Raw genomic sequence first — 23,672 nt, 5'->3', positions numbered from 1 at the left:
TGGGCCTTGTTTTGACCCATGGGGTGAAACCAGTCCCTCTGCTTTGGGTTTCTGCTGTGCTTAAATCCCAGAGGAATCCACAAGCTCGATGCTGGACATGGGTCCATTCCTTCCTCCTAATGCATCCGGATAACCTGCAGGAGCACGGGACACCTCTCCCCGCGGGATGAGCGTGATGGGATCTCGCTCAGGCTCTTGGTGAGGGCCTGCGGGTAGGGTAGAAGAAATGCAGAGGTCCCTGTGTCTCAAACAGCGACCGGTTCAGCCTGAGTGCAATCACCTCTGCAGGCCCCTTGCTTCAGAGCATCACTTGGTGAACCCCCTGTCTGGTTTTTGCATTCACTGAAGCCACACACAGGGAGGGAGAGAAATTCCCACTATGGAGGATGAAGGAAAAGCTCGAGGTCCCAGCAGCACATGGCGATGGGATGGGCCCTTGGTTAGACCATGGCCAGGCAACACTTGCACATTAATGTGCACTTAAACAGGGAAGTTTAGATCGGATATAAGGAAGAAGTTCTTTATTGTGAGGGTGGTGAGGCACTGGAATGGGTTGCCCAGGGAGGTTGTGAGTGCTCCATCCCTGGCAGTGTTCAAGGCCAGGTTGGATGAAGCCTTGGGTGGGATGGTTTAGTGTGAGGTGTCCCTGCCCATGGCAGGGGGGTTGGAACTGGATGATCTTGAGGTCCTTTCCAACCCTGACTATTCTATGATTCTATGATTTCTAACGTACCTGTAAGGTTTGCAGCCCCTCAGGTTTGGTGCAGATCAACTCTACACCAACAGTGTATGGGGCTGGTTTAGGAGATGCTTCCTCACAAAAACCAGAGCTGAGGATTAAGAAATCATGGAAGGGAAAAGCAGCAAAGTGTTCGGGAGTCCTTGCGCCGGTGGCATTTCAGCAGGAGGTCCCTAAAGCAGCATCCCAGCTGTTGCGTGGAGGATGTGCGCTCTCCGATCCCCCTGAAGCCGTGCTGTGAAAGCAGAACAAAGGCGAGCGGGGTGGGGGGGGGGTTTGGGCCGGACCCTGTCAGCTCTGCTGGGTTTAAGCCCTCCAGGACCACAGCCCCGGAGCCCGGTGGATGCCGCCCCGCGGATGCTCCCGGCCCTGGAGCCGCGTGTGCCCGGGTGAGGGCTCCGCAGGGGGAGGATGCTCCGGGGGCTTCTCCTCCCTGCGAGCCCCGCTGCTGCCCCGGCACCACCGCCCCAAAGGAGGCGGCTGCGGGGGGGTCCCCGTACTGCGGGTCCAGGCACCGCCCAAGGGCCGCAGGGCCGAGGGACAGGGGAGGGCAGCAGCTCAGCAGCCCCTTTGCATTCGCATCGCCGGGGTTTAACCCATCCCCACCTGGAAAATAAGAGAATAGAAATCTGCGATTAAAAAGGCCAACACTGGGCGCTAAGGGAAGGCGGGCGCTACCGGGAGCCGCGCCTAGCAGCGGAGGGTCCGCACCTCCCTGCGCCCCCGGAAGCCGCCAAGGGCTCGTCGCGGCGCAGCGTGCCCGGCCTCCCCTCCGCCCCACCCGGCCGCTCCGCCCGCCGGGCCCCGCTGGGGAGCGCGTCTGGCGTTGTTCCGGCGGCCGCGTCCCGCCCTGCCCGGCGCGCCCCCGACCCCACCCCGCCGCCACCTCCCCGCCCGCCCCCGGGGCTGTGCGGGAGAGACAATAGAGCTGCGGGCTCCGGGGATGGGCGGCCAGGGCTGCGCGGCCCCGGGGGCTCTGCGCTAAGCGATGGGGCTGTAGCGGGCTCGGGGGGGAGCGCACTTGGCTTGGGGCGGGGGGGGGGGGGGGAAAGGCGGAGAATGGGGGGCGATGCCCCTTTCTGAGCCCAGCCCGGCCCCGCGCTGCCCGGGCAGGGTGCGGGAGATGGCGGGGCTGCTGTGAAGAAAGTAGCGGGGCTGGCCGGAGGCTGCGGAGCGGGACATGGTGCTGGTGCCCCGCTGATGCTCGCCGGGTGTCGGCTCTGCCGCTGAGGAGCCGGAGGACGGCGACGCGAGGCCACGGTGGGGGAAAATCCGCGGCTCCGGCTGGGAAGCCATGGGGAGATGCAATGGGAGATGCACGCTGGTCGGATTCTGCTGCCTGCAGCTGGTAAGGCGAGGGGCGGCCCGCGCTCATCAGCATGCCGGGTCGTGCTTTGTGCGAGCGCTGCTGTCACCGCTACCCGCGCCGTGTCGGCGGTGACCTTGCTGTGGGACCGGCTTGGGGATGCTTCACTGGCACCCAAACCCCCCCTATACCCCGAGGAGATTTAATGCTCAATGAGGAATGAGATGCCCCCCCCATCATCCCCTGCCTCAACCCAGCGCTGGCTGGAGTCACGGCTGGGGAGACGGATGGGAGCCGGTTCCCTGCTCTGTCAGCGCCTGGGGATGCGTCTCCAGCAGGTGTGAGCTTTGTTTCCACCTGCATCCTCGTCCCTCTCCCGGTTCGCTCCCTCCGGCGCTTTCCCATCCTGGTCACTCCAAGGATGTTTCTCGGGGTCCTGGTCCCCCGAGCTGGGGCAAGAGGGAAACTTGGAGCCGCTGCCAGCACTTTGGAAACTCTCCTGCTTCCAAGTGGGACCCGTGTGCCCGCGGCGGGGGGATGCTGGGACGCTGGGAGCAGAGGGAACGGAAGGGTTTAATGGGGTTGTTGGCCTTCAAAAGCACTGGGTGCTGTGCTGGCTGCTGCCTGGGGGTCAGTCCTCATCAGGCTGCCCACAGCGGAGCCGGTGATGGGAGCGTATGGGGTGTTTGGGGGGGGTTTCCACTAAAACCAGCTTGTGATGGATTATCCCGGCTGGGTGGTTCAGTAACAGAGCATCAGCTCCCTACAACTCGCCCCATGGCCACGCTGGGGCTCATCGGGGTGAGGAAGGCAGGGGTGGGTTGTGGAAACGCAGGGTGGTCAGCCCTGGTGTCCCTAGGGATTGGGGGTGATGGGGTGGATGGAGGCGGTGATGGAAAGCCTCCGGATGCGCTCCAGGGATGACGGTGTTATCCTGCTGACCCGCACTTTCTTCCCGGCGTTGCTCTCGTTCAGTCTCCATCCTTTGGCAGGAAGCGAGCGGAAGGGTCCCCACTCTTGGATGGGGGGGAACTGGGCTTTCCTGCCGGGATGCAGCAATGCTCCAAGCCGGCCCTCAACCGCAGGCTGAAATCCTGCCATTCCCAGTGGGAATGGCCTCTTGTGTCCCCAGCTGTCCCCCTGGTTCAATCTGTAAAGCCTTGCTTTGCGCTTTGCTCGCCTTCCCCCTTAGGATGAACCTGACGGCTGTTTTCCGGGCGTGCAGGAGTTTTCTGGCTCTCGGTCACTTGTTGGGGTTTATTCCCTGACATATCCCAAATCCAGGGGGTTTTAACCTATTTATTGTAGGGGAAGAACTGAACCGAGTTGGGGGAGCAGCTCCTGCTTGCACCCAGAGAAACTTGGTGCTGCAAATGGGGGTCAGGCTTTGCTCTCCACCCCCTGCCCTGTGTGTCCTGGTGCTGCCAGCATTCCCAAAGGCTTGGCTCCATAAATGCCCCCCACCAGTGGCTCTTCCACCTCGGGCTCACCCCATCCTACAGCTCATCCCCTCCCAGCCTGTGGGATGCTCTCCCAGCTCTGGAGGCAGCAGCTTGCATCCGGCTGGCCATGGGGAGATGCTCTCTGCCCTCAGCACCCCATTCCGCAGCAGTGGAACCCATGTGGGCCATGAGGAAAAGGTACCACGGGGTGCCCTGCCTGGGATGGAGGGGGGGGTCAGCCCTGGGCTGAGCCATCAGGGTCCCCTTGGGTACCAAGGCCAATATTCATCCCTGGGGTGGCATGGTCGGGGTGTGCAGCCTGGTCAGCACTGAGGGTTGGGAGGGGATGATGGGGAGCAGGGATGATGCCTGACCCTGCCTCTCTGTGCTGTTGGGGGGAGATGTCAGCCATGCTCCCAGTGCTCCCAGTGCCTGGGGTTGGACTGGTGTGTGCTGGCGGTGCCCCATTGCTGCAGGGTCACCTTGTGCCAACAGCCAGCACGCTGGTTGCCAAACCTCATCAGCTTCAGTTTCCCTTAAGCAAAGCAGTGTGGGAGAGGAGCAGCCTGCCCTGGGTGACACCATCACCTCTGGCTGGTCCTCACTGCTGGGCCCCCTTCCTGCAGGCACCTTCCTGCTGCTCCCTGCGTGCCACCATGGAACCATCGGTTTCCCCAGTGCTTGCAACCTGGGGAAGCGCCCCTGGTCCCCTGTGTCCCCGGGAGGGATGCTCATGGTGACAGAGGATGCTGCTGGTACCCACTGGGGGCCAGGTCCCCTGTGCTGGGTGGGAGAGGGCAGGTCTGGAGGGGCAGGACGCTGCAGGCAGAGCCCAGCGCAGCCCTTGGGGCAGTGACTGTGCCTGAACCAGGTTTGGGAAACCGGTGTTTGGGCCATGGCACGGCAGCTTTGGAGCATCCCATGTGCTCCTTGAGCACTCAGTGAGGCGATGCTGCACGCCAGGGTCACCATTCCCAAGGGATTGGATTTTGCCTCTGTTTGGTTTTCCTTTGGGAAAAACCCAGGGATGCATTTGCCAGATGCCCTCCGGCCCTGCCCCACATCAAGAGGAGCTGCTGGGAGATATTTGTGCAGATGAGATGGGATGAAATCGAAACTCTCAGGTTTTTGCTGGTCCTTCCCATCATTTGGGAAAGCCTGGGGGGTTCCGGGGGCTTTGGGATCCTTTCTCTGGGATGGACGCTGTTGGGAGGATTTATCTTTACGTGAAGATGAGAGCCGCTGAGGTGGTTGGATGGGAAATGGACCTGGTGGTGATACCACCCCATCACTGCAAGTGTGGACATGGAGCCACAAGCCATGATTCTTGTTAACTCTGAAGCCTAATGGTGTTGGCTGCAGACCGGGACAGTTGTGCTGCTGCCGAGGGTTGTACCCAACCTTGTGGGCAGCAATACAGGATATCAGGATGTGGGATGCTGGAAGCTGAGGTCTGGCTGGATCTGGCCATCCCGCTCTGTACCCTGGGGCCGTGCTTAGGAGCTGGTGCTTGCTCATGTGGGCTCCTCCATCCCGCAGTGACCCCATCCCAGCACAGGGCTCACTGGGGGTGGGATGCAGCTCAGCTTTGCTCCGAACCAGGGCTCCTTTTCCTTCTTTGTTCCTCTCCTCCTTTAATTGGCTGGAAAAGCAAAGCTCCATTGGCACCTCCTGCCCGGCTGAGCCTGCTCGGCTGGCAGCTTGCGGTGCTGTGCCATGCCGCGCGGTGCCGTGCCGTGCCGTGCCGTGCTGTGCCGTGCTGTACCACTCCAGCACTGGCATCCTTCCCCCCGCAGCCTCCCAGGGTTGAGGTGCAGGGAGCGGGGCCACGGATCCATCCCACCCTGCTTCCCTGATCCATGGGCTTCACACAGGGCACTGAGAGCCTTTGGGATGTGAATTCCCCCCATCACCAAGCCTGGATGAAGAGCTAACAGGGTCGGCCTAAGGAAGGATGGGCAAAGGCCATCCCTGTGTCCCTGAAGCACCCATCAGCCCTCTCTGACATCCCCATCCCCAGCAGGACCCCACTGCACCCTCGGGTGCTTCCTGACCCTGCTGTCCCCATCTCCCTGCTTTTGGCCACCAACCCTCCAGCTCTGGCACCTCCAACATCCACCGGCATCCTTTGTCCTCACGCGGTTCCTATCGTGCCCCATTCCCGGCACAGGGATGACCTGAGGACAGCGGGGCCGGAGCGGCCCCTGACCACATTCCTGCTGCCGGGAAAGGGGAACAGAGCCCGGGATGAACAGTGGATGGGGGTTTTCAATTACACAATTAAATGCACAATTAGGTATAATTATCAGCACTCAGAAGGTGCGACTGTTCATAATAGGCATGTAATCTGCTGCAGTCACTGTTTATACTGCTCTGCTCCCTAATGATTATGGAAAGCTTTCACATTTGCATGGTTGCCATGGCAATGGGGGGCTGGCAGTGGTGTAGGGATGGTGGTGAGACCCTCGTATCCCTGCACCCCATCCCATGGGATGGGACACAATGAGTGCGGTGATGCCTCCGTGCCCAGGGATGCTGCGGGGTGGTGGGTGCTGGTGTGGAGGGATAGGGATGCTCCAGGGATGGGCAGCGCTGAGGATCTGGAGATGGCTCCAAGGTGGGAATTGTGTGTATTAGAGGCATGAAAAACCCCAACCCACCTCATCACCAGCCTGGGTGACCAAGCCAAAAAGGGACCATGGGTTGGGGTGGCTGTGGAGCAGCTCCCAGTACCTAAAGGAGCTACAGGAAACCTGGAGAGGGGCTTTGGACAAGGGCCTGTAGGGACAGGCCAAGGGGAATGGCTTGAACCTGCCCGAGGGGAGGCTGAGCTGAGCTCTTAGGCAGAAGCTCTTCCCTGTGAGGGTGCTGAGGCACAGGCACAGGGTGCCCAGAGAAGCTGTGGCTGCCCCATCCCTGGCAGTGCTCAAGGCCAGGTTGGACACAGGGGCTTGGAGCAAGCTGCTCCAGTGGAAGGGGTCCCTGCCCGTGGCAGGGGCTGGAGCTGGAGGAGCTTTGAGGTCCCTTCAACACAAACCAGCCTGGGATCCTCTTATTCCATCCCAACGGACGCGCATCCTCCATTGCAGCCGCATTATTCCCAGGCAGAGCTATAAAGGTTTATGGGCACGTTTGGGAAGCAGGAACGTTCCCGCTCGCAATTAAAGCCGCGATTAAAGTGCAGTGTGTCTACATTTACAAGACCAGCAAATGTGCACCCAAGAGCATTAACACGAGTGGTTGAAGAACTCCTTAAATCATTCCTACCCGTTCCTGACGGAGCTGGGAGCAACGGGCACTGGAAAATGAATGTCTCGGTTGTAGAGCAAATAAAGAGGATGAGCACGGCCTGACAGTGAAGCCATGAGAGCACGGCAAGGGAAGGTTGATGCATGATGTGATCAGCAAAGCCTAAAAGTAGGTGGCCTAATTGATGTCTGGGAAAAGGAGCCTCATCCAGCCAAACTTGATGCTGTTTCTTATTGAGCTCACTGGTTTGGCTGCTGAAAGGGCCTGAGCTGCCATAATAGTGTTTGGATGCTGATAAGCAATTTGATGTGATCCCAGGTGGCTTTCTGTTAGGAGAAGAATTAGCACTATAAAAAATCAATGATGCTCGTTTCAGTAATGGGAAGAAAGAAGAGGAGGAATAAAACCAGCGCTGGAGGAAACGTGTGGACTGAAGGGGGGGCAGCGAGCATCACTCCTGGGACCACATCCCTGCCAGCCGGGTGTCCCGTCCCAAAATACACCCGCAGGACATCAGGAGGGGATTGGGAATGGAGAGCTGAGTTTGGAGGATGTGGCAAAGCAGCGTCTCGAGGAGCTTGGTCTCTGGTGGTCCATGGGGTGACAGGGAGGGGATTTGGGGATATCCTTATAGAGGGGAAAGGAAAAGGTCAGGAGCCCCCCGGCAGCACTGAAAGACACCCCCCCCCCCCCAAGACCCTGACGTTCCCTTCGGCACCAGCCACACGTCCTCAGAGCTCCTCAGCACCATGCAGGTTATTGGCTATTGATCGCTGCAGCGCCCGGCCAAGCCGAGCAGCAGACGGGCAGGCGCCTTCAGACCCCTCTCATCCCAGCATTCCAGGCTATATCCCCATGCCTCATCCTCCCGGGATGCCCTGGGATGTCCTTATCCCTATCACAGCGTGGAGCTGGGGGCAGTGTTTTGGCTGGAAGTGATGGAGCATTGGGGGTTGAGTGAGGTGTTCTTCCTGAATCCCAAGGGATGCTCGGAGGGGCTCAGGACGGGCCCCTGGGCATGGGGCTTTTTTCCTTCCCCCCATTTGAAAGCTGCTGTTTATTCCAATTGCCCATCTCTGGACATCACAGCCAGGAGAAGTGGGAAGGCAGCGAGCAGCCCTGGTCGTGTTTAAATAGTAGAGGAGAATCCCCTCCACTCTGCTGTCACTGGAGTGGTGCATCTCTGCCCGGCACCTTGTCCCATCCCGTAGGGACGCCCAGGTACGAGCCCCAAGTGGGAAATGTCCCTGGTGGAAGCAGAGGCTGCTCCGGTTGGAGTGGAGGATGCTTGGCATCGTCACAGAGGATGCTCAGGTGGGAGTCGAGGGTGCTCAGGGTGCTCACGCTCGGGGAGTGGATGGTGCTTGAAGTGAGCATGGAGGGTACTTGAGATGAGCGTGGAGGATGCTCCGGGTGAGCATGAAGGATGCTTCGAGCGGGATGGAGGATGCTCGTGCAGCACAGGGCGGGATGCTGACGCTAACAGGAGCCCCTGGGAAGCCCTGTCTGCTCCTGCTCCTGTGCAGTAATGGCTCAGATTGATGGTGCCAGGAAATGTCACGCTCACAGTCCTTGTCCCGTCCCCCTCGGGGCTCTCTCCCTGCACTCTCAATCCGTTTCTTTTCCGCTCTCTTTTGGCTCAGGAACCAGCCCTGTCCCCCTTACCCAGGGGCACAGCATCCCCATCTGCACCTCCAGGATCCCCACTGCTCCTGGCCCCTGCTGTCCCCTCCCTTGCTGCCCCTTCCAGCCCATCACCACCCGGTTGCCAATTCCCTTTGGCAGCTGCCAGTGCTCTTGGGCGAATCCATCCTCTCCTGGCCCCTTTCTGTGGCATCTGGCTCTGCTTTCCCTTGGCTCAGGGAGGAGGGGACACAGGCACCGGGGTGGCTCAGGGCTGGCACTGAGTCCCTGCCTATGGGGTGGCTGATGGGGTGCTTGGAGTGCAGCGAAGTTTGGGGGGTCTGGGGGTGCCTCTTTGCTCCCCAGGGCTGGAGATGGCTCTTGATGGGGCTTGTGGCAGGGTGGCACCTGTGTATTGGTGGTGGCATCCCCCTGGTATGGCAGTGGGGCCACTGAGAGCTCCATGGTACCGGAGCCGGGCTTTGGTGGGGATGATGCTGTGGGGCTGGTCCCCAAGGGTCAGGGGTCCTCATGCCCAGCCTGGCCATGGTCAGATTTCCATCACCAGGGGACACCCATGGTATCCCCCCACTTTCCCTTGGGAGGGACACAGAGCAGAGCTGGGAAGGATGGGGAAGCAGGATCAGTGCCAAGGTGAGTGTCCGCCACCCAGCAGAGATGGGGATGGAGCAGGGGGACATAGGGAGAGCCCCATTGCCCATGGGGGGACCCACAGGGGAACTCCAGGAGGTGGTGGGAGCATCAGTCCTGTGTCCAGGACATGGGGTGTCCCACATGGGGACCCCAGGAGTCCCCCCAACTCCTGTGTCCAGGCCATGGGAGCTGCTGGGTTGGGTTTTCCCTAGAGATTTTGAGATGGAAATCTTCATCCCTCATGTGGGTGCACCCAAAAGGGGGTGGCTTGGAGCAGCACCCATCACCCAGCTGGCAAAGTCATCCCATGGGGTTATGGGGGAGAAAACCCAAGGTTTTGAGGAAAATCCTATTTTCCTTGATGTGGGGCTGGCTCTGATGCCAGGGGGATGGGCTCACATCCCTGTTGGACGCAGGGTTTGGGATGCTTGGGGTGGCATCATCCCAGCTGTGGCGTTGTCACCCCAGTGTCATTGAAGGATGTGGCTGAGTAGAGCAGGAAGGCCCCAGTGTGGGCACTGGGATGGATCCAATGCTCCCCATCCACCACCAGGCAACAAAAGGGGTGGTGAAATCAACCCCCAAACCCCCCTCCTGGACGTGGTGGGGATAAAAAGAGGAGAGAGCCATTAATACAAGTGGCTTTTACGGCTGTTGGAGGTGTCTCTGATGAGCTCCCGGCCACGCCGCTGCTGATGGATGCGTTAACAACGTGCCGGTGGCCACAGCACACACTGAGAGGAGCCTGAGTGAATGCTCCTCAGAAGGAATGGGAGGGTTTAACAGCTCCTTGGAATGGTTCAAAATATCCAGGTGTCTGGTTTTAGTGGGATGTCACATCCCTTTGGATGCTCCGGTTTGTGATAGTCCTGGGATGTGGGTGGATGGGGTGATGCAGCGTCTGGATGCTCTGGTCCCCGGGCTGGACCATGATCCTGTTGCTGAAGCAGAGGGACTCCACTCACATCCCTGGTCACAGTGACAGTGGTGATAATGGAAGGAATTTAAGGAAAATGCGGGATGGGATTGCTGTTAAATCCCTCAATAGACAAGGAGCAGCAGTAATGATGCCCTGTGCAGACCTTCGCTCCTTAAAGCACCCCAAAAAGCATCACAGGTGCATGAGGAAATGGCCAAGTCCCTTCTGTGCTGCTCACTGCCAGCCCCAGCTGCTTCCCACCACCTAAGGAGGGCTTATATGCATCCCATGGGAATATTTACCCTTGCCTCAGCAGCACCCGTGGGTGCCTCAAGCATCTTCTCCTCGTAGGGTGCTGAGGTGGGGGATGCATCCAGACAGGAGGAGACCCCTGAACCCTCCATGAGGGCCATTATCCAATGAAGAGATAAGAATAAATCCCCAATTCCCCAAGGAACTCTGGCCCATGGGGGCAGATGAGCACAGGCGATGGGCAGTGATGCCCATGGGCTGGGGAATCACCCTGCAGAGAGGGAAACCCGCTGGGTTTATCGTAGAAACCCCTTTTGTGCTGGCAGCTGCCTCCTGAATCTCTCAAACCTTCGTGTCGGGGTGGCTTCATCCTCTCTTTGAAGGCCAAACAACGGCATAAGAAACACCGGCACTCCCAGGGCTCGCTGGGTGCACCCCTGGGTACCAACCCTGGATGCAGGAGCATCCCCTCCTCCTCCAAACCCCTTCCGTCTGCATCAATATTTGGGGAGCGCGGCGCCGTTTCGCCTCCCCACCGGCTGCTCCCGGCTGCTCCTTTCGCTGCAGCGGCGCTTCCAGGGATTCTTTGGGCTCCCTGGCTCATTAACGGGGTTGTTACCAGGCAGATTTCCTCACCCTTCCCAGCCGGCGGGTCGTGGGAGGAGGGAATGCCGGTTTCCATAGCGATGCGCTTGGCTTTAATCAGCCTTTCTTTCCTGCGAGAATTGATTACACAAAGTGTCACTAAATAAGTCAGTAAATTGGATTTTTGTATCTATCTATATATATTTCTGTATGTATTTCCCCCTCCTTTCCTCCCCCATGGGATTATATTAACGCTGTCTTTGAGGCATCATTTGAGATGTGGAGGAAAACACCTCTTGCTCCTCGCAGATGGCAGCTAAAGAACTTAGCGGGGCGAATTAGCATCGAAATTGCCTGAGGCTTAAGCCTTGGCCAAACAGCTCGGCCACTGCGGGTGGATGGGGACATCTCGGTCAGGATCCATCCCCTCCCACCCTGCTTTTCCTGGAGCATCCGGCTCCTGCTCACTCCCGTTCCTTGTCCAGCCGCTGTGTCTCACCCCCATCAATTGTTATTTATGTGTCAGGCTCCCTGCATCTCTCCTGGTTCCCCATTTCTTTTGTCGTATCTGTGCACCCCCCAAATTTAAGCCAAAGATCCTCCACATTTAAGCACCAAATCCCCCAAATTTAAGCCCAAAACTCCCCAGATTTAAGCCCAAGGTCTCCTAAAACGAAGCCCAAGATCTCCCATTGTTAAGTCTCAGTCCCTCAAATTTAAACACAAGATCTCCCCAATTTAAGGTCAAGATCCCCCAGATTTAAGCCCCACAACCCTCAGACTTATGTCCAAGATCCCCTAAATTCATACCCCAAACTCCCCAAATCTCACATGAAGACCGCTTGAATTTAATCCCAAAATCCTCAGATTTAAGCAAAAAATCCCACAAATTTAAACCCAAGATCCTCAGATCTAAGCCCAAATTCTCCCAGGTTTCAGCCCGAGATTCCCAGCTCCAAGCCCCTTTCCCCACGCAGAGCAGGGCAGGATCCCATGGGTGTCCTGCTGGAGCGCTGGTTCCTTCAAGGCTCCTTCTCCCACCTCATCCACAGGAAAAGGCATTGGGTGAGTGCTGGGGTCTCCATGGGCAGTGGGGGATATCCCCTTCCTCACTGCATCCCATGGGAAAACCAGCACCGGAGAGATGCGACCAGTCTGGGTACCAGAGATGCTGCGCCGGGGTCAGGGATGCGGCTCCACTCGGAATCCCCAGGGAGAGCTGGGAGCTTCCTGTGGCTTAATTTAGCCTGATGGCTGTAACTCAGCCCATATCCCATCTCTCCCAGCCAGCCCAGCAGTCCCAGCCCTGCTCCGGTGGCTTTGGAGCAGCTCCCAACCCATTGTCCTCAAGGCAGAGCTGTTCTCCAAGGCTTGGGATTCTGGTCTCCTCCACCATCCCTCTGTGCCTCAGTTTCCCCATTAGATCTACACTGATGGAGCTGACCAAGAGAGCAAATGCTCCCAGTGTGGTGCTGAGCGAGGCCAATGGGACTTGGGCCCAATTCCAAGGTAAACTGAGGCATGGCACAGCACCCGGGCAGTGCAGGATCAGCCCTTCCCAGCCAGCACCAGAGACCCTGGGGCTTCAGCCTCTGACAGGCAATAGGGGAATTGAGCTGCTTGGATTTCCTTGGCTTTCCCTGGCATGGAAAAGTGACTCCCTTGCTGGGAGATGAGGGAAAGCAGAAAGTCTCATCTCAGCACTTATAGGACAGTGGAAATAAGAGATAGAATCCTGGATGGAAGTTAAATGGATGTGACATTGCGTTAGAGCTGAAGCAGCCTCCTCATAGGGTAAGCTGTGATGTCTGCTGGGAAAGATAACCCCTGTTGACATTCCTCCGGGGATAACAACCCCCTGCAGTCCTTGCTGGGGCGATCGGAGCCAGACAGAGCCAAATCCACCCAAAACTTCCAGGTTTGGGAGCAATGGGCCCAGCTCTAGTGGAAAGTGTTGGGGTTGGAACCCAGGTCCAGAGCCTTCAGGTCTCTTCCAACCCAAACCAGGCTGGGACTGGATGATTCCATGATGATGATGGTTACTGTTATCCCCATTATCCACCCCAAAGCTGCATTTCCCAGCTCTCCTTGTAGGGAAACCCCAGGGATGGATGGAGCCAGGAGCTTGGAGGGGATGCAGCCATAGGGATGCAGGGGTGACCTAGCACCCAGCCCATGGTGGGGGATGCCGGCGGCGGGCTCCTGGGGCGCAGCGTCTAGACAAGCGCATCCAGCCGCCGCGTTCCCATGGCAACGCTGCCGGATGCAGGGAAATGAAATAAATAACGGGGAATGGGGATGGGAAAACACAGGCGAGAGGAAGGAAAGCCCATGGGATGGGTGGTGGGTGCTGGGTGGGTGATGGGGAGCTGTGGCAAGGAATCTCACCCCTCACTACATCTCTGCCTGTGCCCCCAGCACTTGCAGCTGCATCCTGGAGATCTGGGCTGCTCCACGAGCTCCTAAATCCATGATGCCAGCATCGGGAATGGGGAAAAAGGGGCATTGCAAAGGCCAGAACCTCCCCCCCCAAACCCACTGAGGTTGCAACAGCTGAGGAAGGTCCCAGTTTGTGGCTCTTTCACCCCACTTTTTGCTCGTACTGCTCCATCTCAGAGCATCTTCTAGGCCAGGGGCTGCATTCTGCTCATGTCCACCCCATAGCACAGAGCAATCAAGGCTCTGGCCCCTTTAATTTCTTTCTCTCTGTGATTTCACAAAGGCTTTTGCAAGTTGGAAGTAGGTCAAGAACTTGTTTCCAAGTCATTAACTGAAGTCCCCGGGTTCACAGCAGTGTTTGCACCTCCTTAATAGTCAATTCGCTCATTCCAATCGCAGCCATTCCCCAAAGTGGAGCCGGGTGGAGCTGGGAATGGAACCACATGATGGAAACACCTCCGATGGCAAAAAGAAGATGAGCAAAATGCCATAAACTGCCTCAAAATGAACGGTGGCAGAGCCTGCAATAGGATGCTGAGGGTGGTGTGGTGCCTGTAGCAGGATGGGAGCTGGACTTGGTTGTTCCTCCTGGGGATGGGGCAGGATCAGGGAGCCCCAGGAGCGTGGTTTGCCCAAGGATGCTCTTTACTGGATGAGCTTTAAGGTCCCTACAACCCGAACCAGGCTGTGATGATTCTCTGGTTCTATGACCTGCTGCAAGGACATCCAGGCCTGGCTTATGGGAAACATCCCTCATGGGGACCAACAGCATCTGGCATCCCCTTAGGGCCAGATCCTGCTTTCCAGCTCTGCTGGGAGGTGTTTTCTCCCTGAACCCTGGTACTTTTTTGCCCCAAGCTCCTAGAATGGGGCATTTCTGCCCCAGTTCCCCAGGCCGGGCTCAGCAGCGGGGGCAGTGATGCTCCCATAGCACCTTCAGGCTGGATTCAAGGCGGAATAAACCCCCAAATCTCTCCAAAACGCAGTGAAATGAAAGGTTAAATCCCCGGCGAGCCGCGGGCATATGGTGTGCGGGAGGGAATCACCCGGGGAAGGAGAATATCCCATCGGGGGGCACCGCTCCGCTCCTGCCAGGGGAGTGCAGAGGCTTTAGCTCAGCCCGATGCACAGATGCTGCGGGCAGCCGGGAGCATCCTGCCTGCGCTGCCTGCTCCGGCGCCACTGACAGCGGGCAGAACTGCAGCCGCATGCTCAGGGCTCTTCAGGCTTTAGGGACAGCGTTTTCAGAGGGAAACATCCCTTTTTTGAGGGGGGGTGGAGCCTCTTCCTGTCTATTTTTGACTCTTTCTAGGAAAAATGAGGGGGGAACATCCCCTGCCCCTGCCTGGGTGGTTTGGTGAAGACATTCAGTAAGACAAGGGCAGGTTTGCTCCTGCACATCCTAGGGAGCCAGGAGTTTTCATCCCCCCAAAAAGGGATGCTCCCCCCCCCCCAAAAAAAAAGGTGTTTTGCCCACATAGTAAAACTATGCAAACCCCTAATTCTGCCCCCAAATGTCCCAGCTGAAGCCTGAGATGAGCCCTTGCTCATCCTCGAGGACACCGTGGTATTTGCTCCTCATTTTGCCTCTCCTTGGGATGAAGGATTTGGTTTGACCAGGCTCTTCCCAGCTTGTCCTGGCTCAATGGGCTTGAATTAAGGAGCCATCCAGGTGCCATCCATCACTCCAGCTCCATGGGATGCTCTCAGAGTCCCTTACCTCGCTTCGGAGACTCACCGGTACCCAAAACCCAGCCTTCGCATCCAGCTCCTGCTGAGCAGCTCTGTCAACAGCCACCAGCTCGATGGATGGCTCTAACCCCCCGGGCACCACGCTCCCTGTTATCATCTATTATTTACATCCCTCAATTTAAAGGATTTACAGCCCCGTTGTATTTCCAAAGGCTGTTTCCTCAGAGAGTTTAAATAGTGTGGAAGTGAATTAAGCTCAATGCAAACAGCCTCAGTCACGGCACCACGGACCCAGCGGCTGCTCTGTGGCTTTGCATCGCCTTCAGTTGAAACTGGGGTCCTGCCAGCGTGGATCCCAGTGATAGAGTAGGGAATGGGACACAGCAGTCCTTGCCTCTGCTGAGAAGGCTCCTGAAGGGGAGACCTTAGAGCAGCCCCAGTGCCTAAAGGGGCTGCAGGAAACCTGGAGAGGGGCTTGGGACAAGGGCCTGTAGGGACAGGCCAAGGGGAATGGCTTGAACCTGCCAGAGGGGAGATTGAGCTGAGCTCTTAGGCAGAAGCTCTTCCCTGTGAGGGTGCTGAGGCGCTGGCACAGGGTGCCCAGAGAAGCTGTGGCTGGGCAGGGATGCTGCGGAGCCCTCATTTTCCTAAGGGAGCTTCAGGAAGCACCAGGATGGAGCTCCCCTAAGCCCAGCTCTCTGTGTGCTGGGGAGCGCAGCAGGGGATGGGAAGCCCATTTTCTCTTGTGGTTTGCAGGATAAGCTCCCGTTTCCCTGCCAGGATGAAGGGCTTTGCCCTGGGAGGGGAAACTGAGGCACGGTGCTGCAGGGAGGACCTGGGGCCCTGCGGGGTTTAATGGGTGAATCTGGGGCATCTCAAAGAGCGATGAGATGGGGCTGGGCTGTCACAAAGATAAATGTAAGAGGGGGTTTGGTTTGCAAAGCTGCTGAGGCACGGATGCTGCAGCTCAGCCCTCAGGAGCCCTAAAAGCTCCCTAAAACCCCCAAAGCCTCATCCAATCTCCATTTTTTACCTTAAAACCATTCATAAGTGCCCCAGTGCTCCCACATCACCTCTGCTACCACATCGCTTTGAGCTAATCCTGTAATTAAGAGTAATAGACCCTGAGCTGATATAAATAGAGCCATAAATAAGTACTGGGGTAAAGGCAGGTTCCATCCGAAGCCACCGGCCCTGATTTTGTGTGTTGTGTGATTTATTCAGCTGTTTCAAGTCTTTATTTATGGAATATCAATGATAACAGCAATCACACCCCAGTGGTGTTAAATGGGAGGGCTGGTACCCAGGACCTCATGCATGAGCCGAACAGGTTTCCCCCTGGACAGGCTGATCCCAGGGATAAACCCATCCCAAAGGGTGATCAAAGCAGTGCCCAAGACCTGAGCAATGGGGACACTGAGGCATGGAGGGTGCTGGTGGGTACAAGCTGGCATCTCCTGCTTTCCCCTTCTAGCTCCAGATATTCCAAGTAACCCCTCACTCCCCACCGTGCTTTCACCCCCCACCAGCCAAGGCATCACAGGGATGTTTCAGTCCATTGCAACCAATTATCCATAGGAATTCCCATTCATCAGCAGCTGCTCTTTGCCTCCAGCATCCCGGGATGCTGTGGTGACCGATGCTTTCATACCTGCCCCTTCCCATGCTCTCTTGCAGGTGGCAGCGCTGGAGAGGCAGATCTTTGATTTCCTGGGCTACCAATGGGCCCCCATCCTGGCTAATTTCCTACACATCATGGCCGTCATCCTGGGCATTTTTGGGACCATCCAGTACAGATCCAAATACCTCATGGTGGTAGGTACCACCGCGGATGCTGCTCCTGTGTACAGCATCATCCCCCCTGGGGATGGCTCAACCCCAGGTCCCTCCCTGTATCCCTGGATCCGGTGGGATCCCTCGAGCAGGTTGGAGGTGGGATGGAGCAGGGGGTGTCCATTGGGCATTCCCTGAGCACCTCTCTTCCTGGCAGTATGCGGTGTGGCTGGTGCTGTGGGTCGGCTGGAACGCCTTCATCATCTGCTTCTACCTGGAGGTCGGACGCCTGTCGCAGGTAACGCTCCTCCTCTTCCTCCCCTTCCTTTCCTTGTCTCTCCTTCCCTCCCATGGCTATAAAATTAGAGCTTGTGCATGGAAAAGAGCAAAACTTCATGTAGTGAAAACTCCATGTAATAATGCGTTATTAGGTGATTTGAGCATCCCCAGCCCGTGGTTGGGGTACCCATGCTGAGGATGTGCCCTGCTCTGAGGATGCCATCCCAGAGGGCTCAGGACATAGGTCGCTGCTCACTCTGTGGCTGCCCACAGTGAGGAGAAGGGCTTCTGGGGGGACTTGATGGATGAAACCATCTTCCCATGTGGCTCCAGGTCACCTGAGGCTGTTTTAGCAAGCAGAAACATGGGATCCCTGCACCATGCTGGTGGGGTGGTCCCATGGTTCTGCCTCTCAAGCAGCAGGTCAAGGAGGGGGATTCTTCCCCTCTAATGTATGGACACCAGCATAGGAGGAAGCCACAAACCCTGGGTGCTGGCTGCAGGTTAGGGAGATGCCTTGCACTGTGTTAGCGCGCTCTGGGTCTCACGGAGCATCCTTGGCTCGGAAAACCCCATTTTCTGTCCAACCCCTCTGCAAAGACCCCGAGCTCCACGCTCTGTGCCTCCTCCTGCGCTCCCCTCTCGCAGGACCGAGACTTCATCATGACCTTCAATACCTCACTGCACCGCTCGTGGTGGATGGAGAACGGGCCGGGGTGCCTGGTGACGCCGGTGCTCAACTCCAACCTGGCGCCCGAGGACCATCACGTCATCACGGTCAGCGGCTGCCTGCTCGACTACCAGTACATCGAGGTGGTGAGCAGCGCCACGCAGATCTTCCTGGCGGTGAGCACTGCTCCTTTCCTCCTCATCCCCAATCCCAAATCATGGAGTGGGAGAAGGGGGTGATGGCATGGACCGGGGTGGGCAGAGCTGGAGGTGTCCCACTGTGCCATCGCGCATCGGTGCCTGTTTATAGCATCGAGGGCAATGAGCCCATGACAGCACCCTGGGGTGCTGCTCACCCTAAAGCCTGTCAGGCTGTGGGCTGGGTGCTGCAGGGATTGGGGAGCTCTCAGTGTAATCCGCACAGAGGTGTTGCTGGAGGATGAGCCGCTGGGATGCGCTGCTTGGCACAAGGGATGGTCCCCGCATCCCAGTGGCTGTCTCATCCCATGGGGAGGTGGGATGGGGGCACACCTGGATGCAAAACTCCTCTGGAGCCTTGGGGGCTGCAAGGAAATAAAGCTTGAAAGGGAATTGGGGTCCAGAGCAGCTGCCCTGAACCCATCAGGTGCTGTGTGGGGCTCATCACCCACCCTGGGCCATCACCCTTGTCCCCATAGTGCAGCTGAAACCATCCAGCCTTGTTGCATCCCAGACCAGCACCCACTGCAGATGGGCTCCAGCACCACCAACCCAGAGAAGGCACTGATCCTGCCCAGGATGCTCCCAGTGCCCTTGGGATGCTCCAGGCATCCCCTCGCAGCACCAGGCTCCGTGCTGGTCCATTGCCCATCACCCCAGTGACCGACTGCTTCTGTTTTGCAGCTCTTTGGCTTTGTCTATGCCTGCTACGTCAGCAAAGTGTTCCTGGAGGAAGAAGACAGCTGTAAGTGCTCCTGGTACCCGTCATGGGCTGTGAGAGCTGCAAAACAGCCTCTGCTGACACCAATCAGTGTCTTGCTGGGGTGGCAGCTCCCAGCCAGGGATGGGGAATGATGCCTGGGTCACAGGTGAAGGAATACCTTTAGTTGGGTTTTTTTTGCCCCATTTTCCCATCCCCATTGAGGCAGACGGGCTGGGGTGTGATGTGCCACCCTGTGCCACCAGTGCAGTGCCCCTCCTCAGCCTTGGGGAGGGCGCTGCAGCATGGCCAGGGCTGGCAGAGGACAGGGACGGGGATGCTGAGCCCTGAGCTGCTGCATCTCCCATGGGACTGCAGCATTCACAGTCTTTGGGTGCTGGAATGGGACCACTTTCATCCAGTGAATGGGGATGGGCTTTGACACCACAGCAGCCCATGAAGTCCCCCAGGTCCCATTGAAGCCGGGAAGCTCACCCCCATGTATGGCCGGGTTTGGGTTCAGCATTCCTCTCGCTGCTCCCCACTGACCCAAATTCGGAGCATCTCCTCCAGGTGCCTGCTCCAGTGTGGCAGTGGCAGGGAATTGCCCTCGCTGCAAAGATCCACCTCAGTGCTTTGATATGTTCATGGTGGGTGCTCCTCCTGGTGTGGACCCGCAGCCAGGGTGCTGTGGGAGAGCCCTGTTCCCATCTCCATCCATTGCCTGCCAATCCCTTTGACAGCCATGTGGGGCTCAGGGACAAGGGAATGGGAAATACTGGGTGTCCCCAGCCAGCATCCCCATGGACAGCATCACCCAAACAGGTTTCACCCAAAACAGGGAGGGAAACAGCAATTTAAGATAGCTACAGGCTGATTTTCATAGGAACTACATTGTGCTTTCCAATCTGATCCCAGCAAACCCCCTCCGGAAGCACCAAGCACCCCAATTAACCAGGCTGTGAAGGCTGGAGCCATCCAACCACATTAAATGCTCATCTGCTGTTAATGAATTCCTGCCAGCTGGCAGCTCCCAGCAGCCACCACAGGCAGAGATGCTCTGCAATGGCCCCTATGGCAAAAGCCACCCCAGCATCCAGCTCCTTCCTTGGAATCAGGATGGCACCACGGAGCCAGGGATGGTCCCAGCCCATCCCAGGTGATGCTGAGGTGCAGCATCCCCATGTTTTCCGCCTGCTGGGAACCAGTGTAGTGGAAAAGGGAAATCTCCATGTGAAAGTGGCCACTGTCAGCGGGAATAACTTGTTTCTGTATCCAAGAAGCTGGCAAAAAGGTTTATCCAGCGCCGCCGGCTTTGGAGTGTGTTTGCATTCAAACAGCTCCTGCATTTGATACACTTTTAATATTAATGCTGCTGGAGCCCAGGATTCAAATGCACATTTTCAATGGAATATCATATTAGGTTTGGAAACGGATGGATGGATGGCGTCAAAACTGGGAGCGGGCTGAATACTAAGTCAGGAAGATAAATTTGCTTCCCCTTTTGAGCACGCTGCTGTTTAATGGACACCCCTGTGCGAACCCATCCAGCTCATTGCTCCATGGGGGTGAATGGATTGGGTTTGGAGAGATGGGTCATGCTGTGGCTCCTGCAGCAGCTCAGGCACCACAGCCTGGGGGTGCTGGTGGAGGGTTCAGGTCTGGGGCCACATGGGGTGATCGCGGGAGATGTTGAGGCCCCCTCATAGTTCCCACTGCATCCAGCTATGGTGAAGGGATGGGATTTGCCACCAGGACCCCTCCAGTGAGCACCCAAGGGCTCAATAGGTGGTTGATGCAGGATGAGGAGCCACCAGGCTGGAAATGGCACCAGTGAACATTGATCCATGGGTGTCTGCAATTCCCTAAATGACAGACCTTAAAGGAAGGGTAATTCCCTCACAGTTCTCCTTAAATGCCCACTCTGGAGGTAATGACAGGGTAATTTTACCCACTTTGTCCAGCCTGCAATGCAAGACCTGTTGTGATGAGAAAAGCCACAGGGATCTCTGCGTGTCAGTCCAGCTCCTTTCCTCTGTCTCTCAATGGCATTTCCCTGGGATGCTGCTGAGGCCTGGAATGCCGCTGTGACCTGGGATACTGCGTGTCCCTGTGATGCTGGTCTGACCACAGCTGCTGCCAAGACCTGGGATGCAGCACTTCCCCAGGATGTTGTGGTGACCTGGGATGGTGCCATGACCTAGGATGGAAAAGAGAAGCTTCAGGGAGACCTTAGAGCAGCTCCAGTGCCTAAAGGGGATACAGGAAACCTGGGGCTTTGGGCAAGGGCCTGTAGGGACAGGCCAAGGGGAATGGCTTGAACCTGCCCGAGGGGAGACTGAGCTGAGCTCTTAGGCAGAAGCTCTTCCCTGTGAGGGTGCTGAGGCGCTGGCACAGGGTGCCCAGAGAAGCTGTGGCTGCCCCATCCCTGGCAGTGCTCAAGGCCAGGTTGGACACAGGGGCTTGGAGCAAGCTGCTCCAGTGGAAGGGGTCGCTGCTCCAGTGGAAGGGGTCCCTGCCCGTGGCAGGGGTTGGAGCTGGATGAGCTTTAAGGTCCCTTCCAACCCAAACCAGGCTGGGATTCAGTGACTCTGGGATGCTGCAGGGGCCCAGGACACCACTGCAGGCTGAGATGTAGCATTCCCTGTGCTGCTGCACCTCCCTAGGGTGCTGCTGCAAGCCAGGATGCTGCGTTACCCATGGGTGCTGCTGGTGGAGGGAGGAGCAGGGAAGCGTCCCCACCACCCTCCCCAGCTCACCTCGCTCCTCTGCCCCTCTCTCCAGTCGACTTCATTGGCGGGTTCGACTCCTATGGCTATCAGGCACCACAGAAGACATCACACCTACAGCTACAGCCACTCTACACGTGAGTCTGTGCCGGGCTGGGAAGTCTTGCGGATGCTTGGGGATGCTCTGGGATGGTCCGGGATGCAGGAGCGCCTCCAAGGTCCCTCATCGCACCATCATAACCCAAAAGATGCGGGTCTGCATCCTCCTTGCCTCACCATAAAGACCAGAGTCTCCATCAGGGTTGGGGTTGGGCAGTTTTAGGGGGGTTCATGCCCTTGTTTGCTGCTTTGTTTGCTGAGCTCCACAGGCCAGGTGGGGAGCAGCAGCTCTGCAGATAAATGAGCTCCCTGTTCTCTGCTCCCTTCCCCATTAAGCTTAACCAGATAAAGGCTGAAATGAGATAAGGCTGTGAAATCCAAAGGGATTCACCTCCTGTTGGGTGCCAGGAATTAATTATATCCAAAGCCTTCTATGCAAACTCAAGGGCAGAGCCTGCAATGAGAGAGCTGCGGTGGAACAAATGCATCTGTGAGGCTGTTCAGCCCTCCCTGCGCTTTAGGCACACACAGGCTCTCGTGTGCCCACCCCAGGGCATGTGTGAGCACCCCTGGGTGCTGCGCCCCACTGCATGGAGCTGGTCCTTCCCCACCACCACCACAGCCCTCCAGTGTGAGCGGGGCACGGTGGGGTGGGAGCTTCCCGGGATGGGGACATGGACGGTGTCACCCCGAGGGTGGCAGCACACACATCATGGGGATGGATGTGGGTGTCCTGCCCTCCCCGAGCCAGGTGCCCCAGTGATGCTCTTTACTGGATGGGCTTTAAGGGGCCTTCCAACCCCACCCAGGCTGGGACTGTGATTCCATGCCTCGGGTCTCACCCCTAATACATCTCCTCTTTCCCCTCCAGGTCCGGGTAACCTGCCCTGGATCCAGCCCCAGCCCAGCCTGGGAGCCAGAGGCCACAGGACCCCCTGAGAGTGAACTGCCCCACACCCAATGACACGACCCCCGGCAATGGGGGGGGACACGATGCCAAGACATCCATCCCCTCCCTGCACCTTGCAAGACCCCCGAGGATGGAGCCGGGAGCTGCAAGTCCATCCAGCCAGGAAGCCTCCGAGCCCAAACCATGCACTCACAGCAGGATGGCGGGGGGGGCTGGATACAGGTGGACCCCCTGCACTGTGTCCTCCCCATCATGCTCCCAAAGCCTCGCCAGGATGGGACACGGGGACACGCAGGGATGTGGCATCACTCACTGGACACCGTCTTCTTCTGTTTCTCCCAGCCTGGTTTTCCCTTGGAGCAGCAGGGCCCTTCCTGGTGTTCCGGGCAGGAGGAGGCTGGAGCAGGGTTGGGGCAAAACCCAGCTGGTTTGGATCAAAGTGGGACCAGGCGTGGGGATGAACAGTGCTTTGGGGACAGGGACCAGCTTCATTCTCCAAGGCTGGGACACTTGCCCAAAATTCCAGGTCTGGGAGTCGGGCTGGCCCCAAAAATGGGGGTTTTGCTCCCAGAAGGAATTTCCCAGCCCCTTGACTGGATGGAACAGTGTCAGAGGGGTTCGGTCCGGGATGATTCCCTTTGCCATCAGGAGCTGGATCCGGCTGTCAGCATCTTGCCTCAATTCCCCCCCTGCCTGGGGACATGGAGGGGACACAGAGCCCCCCGAATCCCCCTGCGAGCCCCCCCACCCCTCCCACCTTTTGGGGGGGGGAGTCTTGCTCAAAGTTGGCAATACTGACGCTGCTTTGACACAGCCCCTTTCCGGCTGTTTTAACGCATCTCATGAATGTTTTGGGTTGGTTTTCTCCTTTTTAATTACTGGGTTTGGTTAATTTGTATTAATTTGAAGTGCCTGAGCAGTGGCTGAACACGACCCCCCCCCCCCCCCCCCAGCCCCTGGCCGACACCGTGCCTTCAGCAGCGCTCTGCCCACCCCGGGGCACCCTGGGGCCTCGCAACCTCCTCCTGGTCCCTCCATCCCTGTGGGATCTTGGGGGCAAATCCACCCCATCAGGTCTGGCAGCAGAAGCAGGGCGACATCGGGATGTGGGGAAAGGTGATTTGGGAAGAGGGGGAATGGTCGAGATCCACTGGGAAGTGATTGCTTTGTGAGTGGAGATGAGCTGGGAAGTCTCAGAGGATGCTGCAAGGAAAAGGAAGTTCCATGAAGCATCCCAGCTCCTCCCAACCTCCTTCTTCTCCTTTGCTTCCCAGAGGTGGGATGTGGTGTCTCCAGGCTCTGGCCCCAGGCCCACCCTTGGCATCTGTAATCAGCAGAGGGGGTGAATTCTGCCTCCCAGGGGTTTGTCCTCCCATCCAAGGGGTTATTTGGGGATATTTTTTGTGTTTCCCAAC

The 23,672-nt window shown here is 57.8% G+C and overlaps 1 protein-coding gene across 1 annotated transcript; it reads left to right on the top strand.

Annotated features, from left to right (window-relative positions):
• Positions 1 to 1,790: 1,790 nt before the first annotated feature.
• On the top strand, positions 1,791 to 22,413 carry NKAIN1 (sodium/potassium transporting ATPase interacting 1). The gene is made up of 7 exons (XM_065697550.1): positions 1,791 to 2,087; positions 16,578 to 16,715; positions 16,891 to 16,971; positions 17,601 to 17,798; positions 18,504 to 18,564; positions 21,304 to 21,385; positions 22,219 to 22,413. The coding sequence occupies exons 1-7, from the start codon at positions 2,034 to 2,036 to the stop codon at positions 22,226 to 22,228; spliced, it is 624 nt and encodes a 207-aa protein (XP_065553622.1). The 5' UTR covers positions 1,791 to 2,033; the 3' UTR covers positions 22,229 to 22,413.
• The last annotated feature ends 1,259 nt before the right edge of the window (positions 22,414 to 23,672 follow it).

Source organism: Lathamus discolor, chromosome 18 (assembly GCF_037157495.1).
Source record: "Lathamus discolor isolate bLatDis1 chromosome 18, bLatDis1.hap1, whole genome shotgun sequence".
In the NCBI taxonomy this organism is placed as follows: Eukaryota; Metazoa; Chordata; class Aves; order Psittaciformes; family Psittacidae; genus Lathamus; species Lathamus discolor.
This window is presented reverse-complemented; position numbering and strand designations above follow the sequence as displayed.

Coding starts and splice junctions, on each gene's coding strand:
- NKAIN1 (XM_065697550.1), top strand. CDS start 2,034: ATGGGGAGATGCAATGGGAGATGCACGCTGGTCGGATTCTGCTGCCTG. Junction 2,088..16,577: donor GATTCTGCTGCCTGCAGCTG/GTAAGGCGAGGG, acceptor GCTCTCTTGCAG/GTGGCAGCGCTGGAGAGGCA. Junction 17,799..18,503: donor CCACGCAGATCTTCCTGGCG/GTGAGCACTGCT, acceptor TCTGTTTTGCAG/CTCTTTGGCTTTGTCTATGC.